The sequence below is a fragment of the Sinocyclocheilus grahami genome, unplaced genomic scaffold (genome assembly GCF_001515645.1).
Source record: "Sinocyclocheilus grahami isolate Dianchi unplaced genomic scaffold, SAMN03320097.WGS_v1.1 scaffold166.1, whole genome shotgun sequence".
NCBI classification, from domain to species: Eukaryota; Metazoa; Chordata; class Actinopteri; order Cypriniformes; family Cyprinidae; genus Sinocyclocheilus; species Sinocyclocheilus grahami.
Genome location: NW_015505345.1, coordinates 880,801 through 896,104, shown reverse-complemented (window position 1 = coordinate 896,104; position 15,304 = coordinate 880,801). Strand labels below are relative to the sequence as shown.

The following is a 15,304-nucleotide window of genomic DNA, read 5'->3' as shown; positions in this document are numbered from 1 at the left end:
CAAAAACTACAACGAACGACTCGTTTGGACTACAACGCATATTTTCCGGGATTTGTGATGTCACAAATATCGACGAATGGGACGAGACTTGGTTGAGCTGCACTAGAGGAGGCAACGAGTGTTATCACTATGTCGGAGACACGCTAGTTTTCCCAAGGTAGACGAACTTAGAGTGGTTACAATCATCCGAGTTCAAATCACGCTCAAATTGATTTGATTTTGACACAATATTTACACTGAAGCTAGCAGGCGGCTACGGTAAGGGGCATGACATTTCCCGACCAGGCGCCGAGTGCTGCCAATCACAACACACACTGGCCCAGCTAACCAATCACAGCACATTTTGTATTTCAGAAGGCGGGCCTTCATATGATACAGGAACTATTCAAGCTGTTCATGCCAGACTGGGGAGAGAGGCGTTGTAATAATGTAAAATATGTGAAAAATAATGTGTTTTTCGAACAACCTAGTATGAGAGCCTGTTCTAGTACACCCCCAAAACAAAATCAAGACTTTGTAAAAGAGCATAATAGGACCCCTTTAATGCATTTTTTAATAGATTAATAGAGGCAGGAAAAATAATCATGTCAATGATCAAAAACATTACAAAGCAGAGAGACAGCAGAATCAGTGTTAACAAAGATTTAAAACATTATGGTAGACAGGAGTCAGGACTTCAGGTACATTAACTGACTCATATTATACATACATTGAACCAAATGAGAGGCCAGCAGGGCGGCAGTGTTTTCTGTACAGTTCAGTCGGCCCTCTATTAGATCCCTCTTGATTTGCAGAGAAAACAAGTACCTGAAGAAAAAGTACATAGTTACAAGCATCGTTCAGCTAATCAGAATATAAAACATGGATGATGACTCTGAACATCCTACCTAGTAAACTCCTCCTGAAGCTGACCAGGATCTGGAGGAAAGAACTTCACTGACAGCCGAAAGAGTGTGTTCATCGGCCCTGTGAATAGTAAGTATAAACACACAAAACCCCAAGATCCTCTGATCTCCAAACACAACACAAAACATTAAGTGTACTTACGTCTCACTTGTTTCACTATGAGCTTGGTGGGCTCCAGCCAAACCTGTTGAAATGAAACAGTGCAGAGTAAGACTGGCATTTCAGCTTTTAACCACCTTATAAAGTCTAAGCAATAAATACAAATAATCTCTCACACTTTCAAACTACATCTGTTTCTGGTCTTTCAAGAAAGCACTAAAACTAAAGAACATCTTGGTCACAGAGGCCACAGATAAGATCTTGAGATGCTGACCACACCAAAAACATATTTCAGGAATTTTTGGAAAGCTATTATCAGCTATTATTCAAATGCTCCGGGATATGCACATTTTTAATTCAAACCTCTGTGCTTGCCTGTTTTGGGGTCGTGCATAGATGTGATGATCTGTTTTAATTGTGTGTCTGCAGGGTTTGTAGACGCCCTGCTCCTCCAAGCACATCTGGAGCTGATTGTGGCAAGAATGTACCTTTTCTCACTCCACCTCCAGCTCCTTCTACTCCGCTGACCTCTCATCTTTTACAGAATCATCACAACAACCCCATACATACACACATTCCACACCTGACTCAACTCTCTCCAAAAAACCTGGCATGGCACACTCAAAAACAGATGGCCAACATACGGTCTCCAGTGCTCATCTCAAAATTACTTATGGAAAAAGTTTTTTTTTAAGTTTTTTTTAAATTAATTTCACCAATGATAAAGAAACCAAGATGAAAAAGATGCATTATGGCGATAATTAAAATGCCATGCTAGCGGGTTTATACAGCACAACAGCCCTTTGTCAGCAGCCTCAGTATTTTTCCCAGTAAAAAAACAAAACAACAAACAGTTCTAAGCAATGAACCAATTCAATAAAAAAACAAAAGCCAAATCAAAAAAACAAAACAAAAACAAAAAAATCAAACCAAAAATCAAATCCAAAACAAAAAGCAAACCAAAAAACAACAACCAGGCAGTAACAAAAACATTACAAAACACTTTTGAAGTGATAGGGATAATCCACTCAAAAAGGAAAATGTTGTCATCATCTGCTCACCTTCATGTCATTCCAAACCTTTATTTGCTACTTCTGCTGGACACAAAAGAAGGTATTTTGAAGAATGTTGGTAACCAAACGGTTTCAGTTCCCTTTGATTTCCTTTGTATTTTCGTCTATGCAATAGAAGTCAATGGGAACTGAAAATGTTTGGTTTGGTTAAATGTTCTTCACAACATTTTCTTTTGTGTTCTACAGAAGAAAGAAATACAGATTTGGAACAACAAGACAATTTTTCATTTCTGAACTATCCCTTTAAGCCTATTTATTATAAAAAAGGACAAGATTATTAAAATAGCTCACAGATAATGTAAAGCACACAATTCAGCAACATTAAGATTATATTGACTTTGTTACTGATTTAAAGGTGAATTGTGAAATCTCTGTCCCTGCGACACCAAATAAAAAATAAAAAAAATAATAATAATGACTTTTCACACAGGTTTCCTGGACATTCCTTTCATTGGTCAAACAAAAGGAGAGTTCCATTTATAACTCACAGTATTCAGTGAGAGTCAGTGTTGCGATCAATTTACTGATGGATTACTTATTTTCTCTGACTAATAACCAAGGGTAAGTCATTTAAGATTGACTTTTTTTTTTTTAACATACTTCACCTTTAAGAAACGTTTTGCTTCTACTTTAGCCTGGATCACATAATCCTTTAAATACATCAAATCTTGTCTTTAATCAACTGTAAAGTCTCTCATTTGTGTGTATACTAATTACTATAGTAACTCTGCACGGTGAATTGTGAAATCTCTGTCCCTGCGACACCAAATAAAAAATAAAAAAAATAATAATAATGACTTTTCACACAGGTTTCCTGGACATTCCTTTCATTGGTCAAACAAAAGGAGAGTTCCATTTATAACTCACAGTATTCAGTGAGAGTCAGTGTTGCAATCAATTTACTGATGGATTACTTATTTTCTCTGACTAATAAGCAAGGGTAAGTCATTTAAGATTGACTTTTTTTTTTTAACATACTTCACCTTTAAGAAACGTTTTGCTTCTACTTTAGCCTGGATCACATAATCCTTTAAATACATCAAATCTTGTCTTTAATCAACTGTAAAGTCTCTCATTTGTGTGTATACTAATTACTATAGTAACTCTGCATAAATGTATCCTTTTAAACACGTTTATTTGTAGGTATGTTCTAAAATATAATGATGTGTTCTTTAAGTTTGTGTGCCCGTATCAGGAACAGTAAACCTCTGGGGCCCAGAGAGAAGCAGCACAAACAACATAAAACACCTCCTCATCTTTTAAGAGCTTAGCTGGGTTTTCAGAGGAGCGGGCCGTTCACAATCCCGTCTTTGTGTGAGCAGGGGGACTGTTTGTCAAGTGGCCACTTACCCAGTTCATCTGCAGGTTCTGAAACTCCAGACCAAAGTAATCGCTCTCAATGAGATTGATCCGTCTGAGCACTTCAGAGTAAAAACTTTGCCCATCCGCTTTTGACTACAACAGAGAGAGGAAAAACAAGACATTCAATTATGACATTTTAAAAAATTCACATTTTTATTTGATTTTTGTCACAATCATGACAATTTGGCTGATTAACAAATGATTACAATTAATGATTTAATTGTCCTTTTCTCTTTAATGCTACATATTGCACAAGATCAAGATGCCATGAAGAGTAATATTCTAAATATTATATTATCTTAAATTTCAATAAATAAACAAACACATGAATTAATATTTCTCTGCACTTTCCATTCACACTGATTTTATTTATTTTTTATTTATTTTTGAACCAATCCAACATAATTAGAATATTATGGTAAAATAATATTGATTATTATTGTTGTGATGAATGTCAGAATTGTATGCATTAGTAATACATTTCAGAAAAGATACATGAACTGCATAAAATAACCCCTAACACTTTCTTAATATGTGATTCTTAAAGGGATAGTTCATCCAAAAATGAAAATCATTTACTCACCCACAGGTTATTCCAAACCTGTATGAGTTTCTTTTTTCAGTTGAACACAAAAAGACATTTTGAAGAATATGGGTTACCAAACAGTTGATGGTCCCTACTGATTTCCATAGTATGGGGGAAAAAAACAAACCAATGAAAGCCAATGGGGCCATCAACATTTTTCTTTCTTTCTTTTCTTTTTTTTCCTGAAATATCTTTTGTGTTCAACAGAAGACATAAACAGGGTTGAAACAGTTTAAGGGCGAGTAAACGATGACAGGATTTTTATTTTTGTCTGAACTATACCTTTAATATTGATTATAACTGCAATTCAATCAAATAATTTAGTGAAAGTCTAACCTAATCTAAGTTCAAAGTTGTAGTTTATTTTATATAACGTGGTCTACATTTCTTCATATTTCTTTTCTGTTATTTTTTTTTCTTTTTGAAGACTATGGGGTTGTGAGGGGTAAAATATTTAAATATTTCTGTGGAAAAGCAGCTGTGTCTGCTATGAAGTCGCTGGATATTTGAGGCTAATGGGTGTCAGCAGGAAATATCTGTGGGCTATCTGAGTAATTCTCCACAGCATGCAGCCGGGCCAAAACCAGACACAAGGCCACAACACAGTCAATTTCTGAGATCAGCTGGACTGTCTGTTGTAAACATAACTGTGAAAGGCTAGGAGAACATCTAAGGACATTTCAGGGCACATAGGCAGTTAAACCTGCTTAAAGAGAAAAGGGTTTTCCCTGAAAAAAAAAAACCCAGACTCAGGGGTTTGTCATTACAAAATGAAGGACTAATTACTATGTACCCAGAACACACTGCGCTTAGGTTTTGCCATTCGAGCCGGTGACTTTCTGGGAAAATTATACAGCAGACAGCTGTTTGTAATGTGAAATGTATTTTTAAAGACCATAAAAACAGCCTGAGTTGAATTGGGCCAGCCAGATTGTTACCCTTCATTTCTTTGGTACGTTCTAAACTTGACTGATTCTTTCTGCCTTTAATACAGTTTCTTAAGTAAAGAATGTACCCTCCGTGCCAAGCAGGGCAGGTAAGCACCTTCCAAATGGCTTCCTCTAGACTCTGCCAAAACCCGGATCAACATGTACAACACAATCAGTATACGATGCGCAAAACTCCACATTTGAACAGTCAATAGCAAATACTTAAACTAATAACAAAACAGTAGCTGATTCAGAAGCGCCAGATTGTCATAGCAAAGTCAGAATTACCTCCTCTCCTAGGTTCACGAAACGGTCGTCCATAAAATGCATTGCTGTTCTGTTGCAAGTAATCTTAAAGATTCCTAAATGCATCATTTGGGCTGCATTATGCAAATATTTCCACATAGTGAGGTAGTTATGTGGGGGCGTGTTAGAACGAGATGTTTTAGGGGGGCGTGGCAGAGTCTTAACTTTGATCAAGAATATCTCTTTGGTTTTGAGACTTTAGTCTTTGCAACTTCAGGGATCTTATCTATGCACAATCAGCATGTAACACTCCAAAGAGAAAGGAAAACTTGAAATCGCATCATATGACCCCTTTAAAAGAACAGGCCCATAAAGGTAATTCATTTTGGAAATCAGGCTACACTGGTTGTGCTGTATATTCTTAATTCCCTAAGAACATCTCTGGCAAAGTATGATTTCTTCTAGGGGGTGGGGGGGTATACAAAAACAGATATACTACCAAGCCTTTTTGTGAAAGAAAGGAGTTATTACTTTTATTTAGCAAGGATGCATTAAATTGATCAAACGTGACCGTAAATACATTTACAATACACGTGTTTACATGAAGCTGCAGTCTGATTACAATCGGTTTAAAAGTCCAATCCAAATGAAAATGTGCCATGTAATTGCTTCAATCGGAATATAAACGCCAAAAACGACTGAAATATGTTTATATGAAATGTGCTGCAGGTTACCGTTGCTTCAGATTCTCATCTGTAGACGTCTTTTGTTTTGGACATGGGAATGAGCATTTTTACGGTTTGATTAATATAAGTATCATTGCACAAAGCTTTGTGCTATTTATGTAAATAGATAAATATTAAGAAAAGGAGGATGGTTATTATGCAAAAACAGTGGGGCACTGCATATTCATGCAGTGAGCATGTCAAAAGATTAAATCCGTTTTGAAGCTTGTGACGCATAAATGCACACTTTATTTAGCATTCATGTAAACACTATGTTCGGATTCATCAGTAGGAATTATTTAATTCCAATTGAAACAAAAAGTGCCCATGTAAATGTGGCTATTGTTATAAAAGATTTCAATTTCAAATAAATGCTGTTCTTTTGAACCTTTATTTAACAAAAAATCCTGAAAACAATTACATGGTTTCCTCAAAAAAAAAAAAAGAAAAAAAGTCAGGAACGCATCTTCAATGTTCTCACGTGTGAGGTGTGTCTTATGCTTGGGAGTAAATTCTACAGACTCTGTTCATATACTGTATTAATTGGATTAATTTTTTTTCTACAGCTTTCCCAAGCACCCTAAACTAAAAGCCCATTAGAAGTACAGCATAACAAAACTAAGCTGTGGATCAACTCTGTGGCGTTGACTGCAACAAGGAAATACCACCTGGAGCATATTTTCCATACAGAGAGCAGTGCCTGCTGAACCCTCCAAGCACATAGACGCTATCCAGCATGTAGGAGTTTCCCTGTTACAGTTGTTCTGTCAGTTGGGCAGGTTTATGGGTCAACAGTGGCTGGGATTACTGAGCAGCAGTATCTTTCTGGTACTCACCAAGCCAGCTTGTCAGACTATATTGGCAACTGCTGAATCCAAACTAACAGTAGTGTGTAAGCTTTTTCATTTAGTCTGTCTGTGAACAGAATCTCTGTGATCATGCATTTGAGTGCTGACTGTGTTTGGGCATGTTGAGATCTCAGTAGGAGGCATTTCTTTCTCACACTCTAAGCAAGTAGCAGCTTTTGCTGCGTTGCAACGATTCTAGCCACACCTTGACACAAAGTGATACAAAATATTGTAAATCATTAACTAAGTAAATGCATGGCAGTTACAAGAATGGATTACAGTGTTTCCTATGTCGTGGCTGCTGAATCTTCAGTGCCACAGGCCCTCAGCAAAATAAATCATATCTGTTCAAAAGAATAACAAGTTTGATTTGAATCAAATCCTTAACTAAATGAACTCACTGACTCAATGATTCAAATTGTGACTTGCTTAAAGTCACAATTAAACGCAAGTAGCGACAGAAACCTTTTTTTATGGCAGGGATGTGGTTCTATGCATTGATTGTTGTTTTCAAATACTCAAAAATGAATGCAAGCTTGTAGTCGATTGTGGACGACTGGGGTTGAAGAGGACAAAACGATTACAGAAATCCGGCAAACATCTCCAGTCTAGTCTACAATTTTCACCAGATGATTATTTTGATTATTTTGATTAAACAAATACAGAGTGGATTTTTCATTTTGGGGTGTAACTTGCATTTAACAGAATTACGTAATTTAAATACCAAAAAAAAAAATGTTACAGTCACTGAGAAAAAATTTGTAATTAAATTAAATTAGTTACTTATGAAAATTAGGGATAGGTCACGATTTTCGAATATTTGATTCGTTGATTTAATTATAGAATATCGAATAGGTTTTGTGATTATTGTCTTTAAAAATTTCCTGATGTTTGCTGATGCGGTGGTGATGCGTTCATGTAAGCAGAGGATGGCTAGTAGACTTGCGTGGCATAAAAAAGTTGCATATAAGCGTAGCATATAATGGTTATAGTAACTTGGGACGATGCCAAATAAGAGCTCTGTGCGGACCACAAACACCCCCGACTGGGTTAGAGGTGTGGCTGAATCCGCATTCAGAAAGGTGTGGAAAACAAATAACGCGTTCTACGGAGCCACTAAAAGGACATGGTTAGCCGCTTGCTATCGGTAGCCTGTTACATTACATAACATTGCACTAACCACATAAACGGAGTAAGGAGAGATGGCTGATAGGATGAAGGCGAATGATTTGCATATCCTGAGCACCACTGACAAACATCTAATCTTGTAAAATGTGTGGTAAGTAATGGCGAAGAATGGCGCAAATCTTGAAAGTGAAAGTAAAAAACAAGGTTGCGTTCATAAGTGATTTCAATGCCCCGCATATTAATAACGGCTCCCTGAAGCCGCAGTTTATATACAGTACAATTACCCAACGATATAATTGCGACAGAATATATTGAAGTATATTTTTCCTCCCATCTCGTATCTATTACCTTTAAGGGTTCCATTTTTTTAAAATCTACAGCCTTATGAGCAGTTGATTTATGCTAATCGATGGACTGTTATGTTAATAAGTGCCGTCATTCGGTTATGTTTACTATATTAATATGTTTCAGCACGTTACAATCATTATATGGCTTGAGTTAAGGTAGCCTATCTTCTGAATTAAACAGTTTATCATATAGATTGAAAGCGTGAATCCCGTCTCTCTCTCTCTCTCTGAGTGTTCGTGCGTGCATCATATAGATTGAAAGCGTGAATCCCGTCTCTCTCTCTCTCTCTCTCTCTCTCTCTCTCTCTCTCTGCGTGTTCGTGCGTGCATGCGGGGGAGGGGTGCGATTTTCGAATAATAATCGAATAATACCCAGCGATTTTCGAATATTATTTTTGCTTGGAATGCCCATCCCTAATGAAAATGTTAACGATTACAAAAGGGGTTACATCTGAATATTATCACACACAAACAGATTTAATTGACTTCTTTCATAAATTGCACTGACTGCTCTAAAATATGAGACAACAATGTTTCAGGAGTTTAGGACACAGAATAGGACACATGCTTATGAGACAACTGCTTTATTTCCTATTTGAGTTCATGTATATGCTTTATTTTATTAGGATTAAAGGGGTGGTTGATTGCGATTTCACTTTTTTAACGTTAGTTAGTATGTAATGTTGCTGTTTGAGCATAAACAATATCTGCAAAGTTACGAAGCTGAAAGTTCAATGAAAACAGAGATATAGTCTTTTAAAATTCTGGCAGTTTAATGCCTACAAAAAAGGCTGGTAGGGACTACAACGAGTTACTTCCCGGGTGCGTGACATCACAAACCCAGATAAACCCCGCCCTCAGGAAAAGTCAGCAGGCCATGCTGCGCTGCTTTAGAGAAGAGGAAGAGAAAACTAGGGGTGCACGTAAAAATCTATTCATTAATGAATCGCAATTCTGTCTTCTAACGATTCTAATGGATTCACAAGTTTCAAAATCAATGGTATAAAACAGCGGTTCTTAATACTGTTCCTCGCATTCGCCTGCTCTGCACACGCTCTGCATCTCACTGTCTCTCGCTCTCTCAATTCAGCTCAGCTCCAATAATGAACTGTTCCAATTATACACTTATTTTCACATAGAAGCGTTTTACATGGACGTGCGTGCAGTTGCCGTACTGTATTAAAGCTTTAATCAGGATAAAACCGTATATTAAAAGCTAACATAAGCAGCAGCATTTACAAATAACAGCATATCTAAAAGTATGAGACAACAACAAACAAAAAACATAGGCCTACCATTAAAAGCCATGCTTGCACAGGTTCTGGACGATCCTCTTCAATAATATCCTCTGCTTCTCAATCGGGCTCAAACTGATAAGCGATATTAACGACGCCGCTGTTTACAATACAACCGGAGCACATGCTGCTGAGGTGAGGAGCGGGACGTTTTGATGAGCACTAGAGGTGGTTTAGCCAATCACAACACACTGGTCTAGCTAACCAATCAGAAACCATCGCCTATTTCTGAGGGAGGGGCTTCATAAAAACAGGAAAAGATCAGCCCGTTTCTCAGAGAAGGGACAGAGCGGTGTGGAATAAAGGTAAATTAAGTGAAAAATAATGTTGTTGTTTTTTTTTTAAACTAAGCATTAACATGTTAGATTGCACCCCATAAACACAATCAAGCATAGAAAAAATCCAGTGAACCACCCCTTTAACAGTTTTTTTCCCCAGAGCATTGTTAGCATGTGTTTCCTGTCATAGCTATGCAGACTATTGTGTGTTAGATTTAAATTAAACTATTTTGTGTTATGATTTTAAATCTGCATTTAACCTCAGAGCAATCTCAAAATAAAAAAAGAGGTGCTAAAGTCTAATTTTGCGGTGTCTGTTCACAATTTTTTTTAAATCTTAATTTAAGTGATGAAGGATTCTGAAAGTCTGACAGTAATACAGTACTAAAGTACTGGGACGATTTTGCGCAAACTATTTTCCAGTACCATTTAAAGGGTTGCATTCACACCGACAGTGAGTACTAAGAAGTGACGTAAGCCGGTCGACAGCGACGTCATTTGTGCGCAGCGTTCAACAACAGAAACCAAGAAGAATAACATTAACAACAGGAGGATGGAGGACGCTGTGATCGGAGCTGTGTTTTTGTTGTGTCTCGCGGGTTTCACAATAGTGGACATGGAAAGTTGACGTATACGTAAAGCGATTGAAAGAATGGAAAGGAGGACTAAGAATCTCCAACGACAACTGGCAGTGCTACATTTGCTACAAGTGCCTGCACTTCAGCGTCCGTCCATCTATCGCTGTTCTCCATACTTGCGAAATAAGTTGAAACAATGTTTACAGTATGTTTACACAGCGTTTTAAATCATGGCGGGTGAGGGCGTTTTCATACGCGTTTGGCCAATCAATGTCTACTTGCGCCACAATAAGTACCAGTTGTGCTGGTTAGACCCTGCTCCGGAGTAGGAGCTAATTTGGTTCTCGAAAAAGGCAGTCCGGTATTAAAATCGCACCCAGTTCCGGCGGTGCGAAAACACCAAAAAGTGGGTAGTTCCACAATTAGTTCTGGTACTATGAAAAGGTTCCCGCGGTGCGAAAGGCCCTAATGAGTGTTAAGTACTACTGTAAGGTTAACCCTGCCTGCTTTACATGTTTAAAAATAATTAACGGTTGAAAACATTTGTTATAAATGTAGAAAAGTAATCAAAAAGTAATCAAATGTAATCAGTTACATTACTTTAATGAAGTAATTGAAATAGTTACACTACTTTTTAAATAGGGTAACTTGTAATCTGTAACCTATTACATTTCCAATGTAACCTTCCCAACACTGCTAATATCCATCTTAAAATAAAGCAAGTTTTGTGTACTTAAATATTGTGGAATGTTGTTCATGTGAATCAATTCAAATCACACAAATCAAAGGCAGCCTCAGCCAAATTATTTTAGGAATGTATCAGCCAACACATGATTGTACATATTAGATTAACTATTTAGTTCAATATTTAGCTTGAAGTAAGAGGAAAAGTTCTCAGGAAATGTGCTGCAGGCGGCTACATTTCCAGACTTTTCGCCACCAAGGTAAGAACGTACATGCAAAGCAAACAAAAAACGTAATTGTAGCTGACCCCAGGTTCTTGACCGTGGACTCATTTAAGAGCACATATTAACACTCTCCCTCACTCAATACTCTCATTGTTACAGGCATCAACTAAATGCTTCAGGAATCTGACCCCTAAAATAAACAGAACCGGCCCATTTCAATATAAATCTGGTTTCTTATTCTATGCATCAATCCGACTGACTTCCACTAGCAATGTGTGACTGTCACCTGTGGCTAGCATCTTGGCAGATGACTGTCAGCAGTTAAAATGCGAGTTAATAAGGATCAGAGTAGGGTTTAAGTGTGCCTGGCATTACTGACCAACTGCTCCAGTGTGCAGAATCACCCAGATAGTTAAACACCTCGCTAAATCCTGCCTTATGAACCAAACTCCCAGAGTGCAGATTCAACATGAACAGTACACATGGGGTTTGGTGCTCAGTCTCACTCAACAGGCACAGCACAGAGCAACACATTATCTAGTTGTAGATGTAATGTGATTTAGTCAAATTTAATGTGTAGACAAGTTCTCAGGAGTTACGCTATCATACGCTTTCTTTTTACCACAGTCTTTGCTATAGGCCAAAATTACTGGCCCATCGCTAAGCCCGGCTCTGATTTTCAGGAATAAATTCTTGTAACATTGTAAAACTGCCTAGACATCATTCTTACATGTGCTGGGATGAATCATGACCAATCAAAGCATTTGTCTCTGTGGTTTTTCCTTTTAAAGAAATTTTCAATTACACAATAATGTTAGCACTACTTATTGGACCTTTCTTTGTTTGTCCACAAGCTGGACTGGAATGCGGATAAGACAAATATAATTCAGGCTTTAAAGTCAACTGAACACAGAACAGCCTTGTTTGAAAGCAAGAGATACAATTAAATTTAAGTGGAAAAAAACAGTGACATTTTACCCAGATCATTTTGGAATGAAGGGCGAGAGTTGAATCCAAAGAAATCCATCTCGCTTGTAGCATCTCTCATGTCAAATTACAAGTGACCTAGCAACAGCGTTTTACAGAATTCTTGAATAATTTTAATAAAATCTAATTTAAAACTAGTGGTCGACCGATATCGTTTTTTTTTGACAGCCAATGCTGATGCCGATATTTTAGAGAGCAGGGTGAATAAAATCAAATTTAAAACTAGTGGTCGACCGATATCGTTTTTTTTGACAGCCAATGCTGATGCCGATATCTTAGAGAGCAGGGTGGCCAAAGGCCGATATATCATTTTTATTTATTTTAATTAATATTTAAGAAATCTGAAATCATTTGAAAACGAAAAATGTGTAAAATAAACATACTTATACTTTAGAGGACAAATACTTGATTCTGTAATCCTATTACAGTATTTTTCACAAATAAAGAAATATATATAAATAAAAAGGAATAAACACTGGAACCAAAAGGGCTCTCAGTAATTTGGTAAGTTTGTGTGCATTGGAAATATTTTTTTTTTACCCAAATAATGTCAAGGTAACAATCATTTTACGTACAGCACACAGTGAAAATGACATTAACATGACAGTGGGCAAATGGATAAAGCACAGCATAGTTTGAAATCAATCAGCATTCAATTCGCATGGACCGACCGTCATGCAGAGAACACGCGATCATGCAGGATACAAACGCACACTTTATAAGATGACACAGCTGGATCCAACTAAGTCTGCAAGGTTTGTGAAATTAAATGTTTATTAGACATTCAAAGATATGTTTAAATGACAATTTGCTGAATGCTGATGGTACACATCTTTCTGAACTTTTATTTCAGGAGCATACACATACACAGTGTATATTTTAAAGTACTATGAAACTTTCAAGTACCAAAACCCCGAAATTGCACATGAATATAATAGTCACATGTTCAACAAAATGAACATTGTTCATACCACTCTCGCGGTACTTTGATGTCATACGCCGATCGATCTGTGTGGTGCTGCTTCAAGTTGAACAAACCTATACATTTCGCCCTCTGTTAGAATACAAATGGTAACTTTTCCCCACCACCTCTTAGGAAAAGTAAAATAATTAAATATAAATCGATTCTAAGATAAACCAATTAATTTTAAATAGTTTTAAAAAGAATCGCGATAGTTAGGTGTGTAGGGCTGGGCGGTATGACCAAAAATTTATATCACGGTATTTTTCAAAATTATACCAGTTTCATGGTATATGACGGTATTTTTTTTTTCATGCATGACCGGGTGTTAACCACGTTTTCTACTGATTGAGAGAGGAAATACGGCAGTAGATTGACTTAGAATGCCCTATTTTACTGTCATGAGTGAATATTGTAAAAAAATTCCACATTAATAGTGACTAAACACGACCCACTAATATGTGTTAACCAGGAGTCACTCTCATTTATATTTGCGACATCGTCTGATAAAATCAACATGCATCTAGACCAGGGGTGTCCAAACTACGGCCCGTGGATGTATTTTAAGCGGCCCCCAGCTGTCGTAAATTGTCTACATTATATATGGCATGCCAAGCATAATTTACAAAATAGGCCTATGCAGTTTCAAAATGTCAACACAAGATGACTAAATTTTAGACCGGATGTAGCAATACAACGCGAGTGATAATTTGATAACTCATATGCGCTCTCATTTCTTTAGTGCACGCCAATTCCTAAACGCGTCAAAAACAGAAGAGCGTGACTCGTTAGAACCGCGCTGCACGGACCTTTTTTAGCTCTGCCTAAAGACAGCGCAGCGCGAGCTCAGAACAAATGCGTTTACTCGCTGACTGATCTCGATCACGAAATCACTAAACAGCGCTGTGAGAAGCGCTTGAGTTTGGAGCAGAGGTTTCCATACAAACCACAGATGTCAAAGGCAGATGAAACAGTGCTGACATTCTCAACATCACTAACGCGGAAAATAGGAGAAACATTGTGCGACAACAATGCAGTAAGAATACTTTTCAATCCACAAATCACCAACATTTTGATTTACTGTAGTAACAGTAACTGTGGTATTGTGGCAGAAATGTTGAATTTTTATACACTGTAAAAAGTAATAATTGAATCTACTTAAGAAAAGCGAGTAAACATAACTGATTTTTACAAATTTGTTGAATTTACTTATTTACACTGTGTTTGTTATGTGAACTTGCAGGTGGATGCAATAGTTAAACTAAACAACTTTAGTAAACAGTACTTAAGAGCATCTAGTTTTTTGAATTAAAGGTATGTTTCCATTGTCTGGTGCAAAGAACAATGAATACAGTTTTAGAGTGAATACAATTTGAAATGGTTAAGGTTTTTTTTTTTTTTACAGATAGGGTTCTGAATCTTTTTTTCTTTAAGCTGTCAAATAACAGTAAGATTTCAGCTTTTTGGATTGCCCACAAGCTGTTATATATATATATATATATATATTTCCCCAATCCCACTATGTGCCCTAATAACTCTAGACCGATAGGTGGCGGAAGTGCACCAGTAGGTGGCAGAAGGTAGGTTTAAACAAAACATCACCAGAAGAAGACAACAAAATGAACTTCAGAGTCAGTTCGTGTTTGAAATGTGGCCGCAAGATTACGTAAGTTTTTGGTGAAACTTATAAACTATATTGTCAGTGTGTGCTATCGTTTTTGAGGAAAAGAAAAGGCAGATTTTATTAGTTTTTACTGACGAGCTTTACTGTAACAGTAAAGCGTACTAGCTAGCCAGTGGCTTATAAACTAGATTACAAACATCGATCTTCCTCTTTACTGCTAGTTATAACAAGAAATAAACGTGACTAAGCATCAAAGTATGTTGAGCGATACAGTACAACTTAATGAAATTTATCATGTCTTATGTAATCCGGTTTTCAGCATTTAATGTTTGAACAAATGTCATGAAAACAAGTTATCACCACAACCACTGTTTAAATGTTTATATTTCAGAAAATTATTTGGAGTAGAAACTTCATTTAAAAT

At 36.9% G+C, this 15,304-nt stretch overlaps 1 protein-coding gene across 1 annotated transcript in view; it reads right to left on the bottom strand.

Moving 5' to 3' along the window:
* The window catches only part of LOC107593164 (FERM, RhoGEF and pleckstrin domain-containing protein 2), a 76,205-nt gene that overhangs the window by 39,044 nt on the left and 21,857 nt on the right, over positions 1 to 15,304 (bottom strand). The window contains exons 3-6 of the mRNA XM_016282768.1: positions 3,429 to 3,533; positions 1,048 to 1,090; positions 888 to 966; positions 710 to 807 (exon numbers count right to left, since the gene is read on the bottom strand). Of these exons, the coding sequence (XP_016138254.1) occupies positions 710 to 807; positions 888 to 966; positions 1,048 to 1,090; positions 3,429 to 3,533 (325 nt within the window). The remainder of the gene's footprint in view (positions 1 to 709; positions 808 to 887; positions 967 to 1,047; positions 1,091 to 3,428; positions 3,534 to 15,304) is intronic.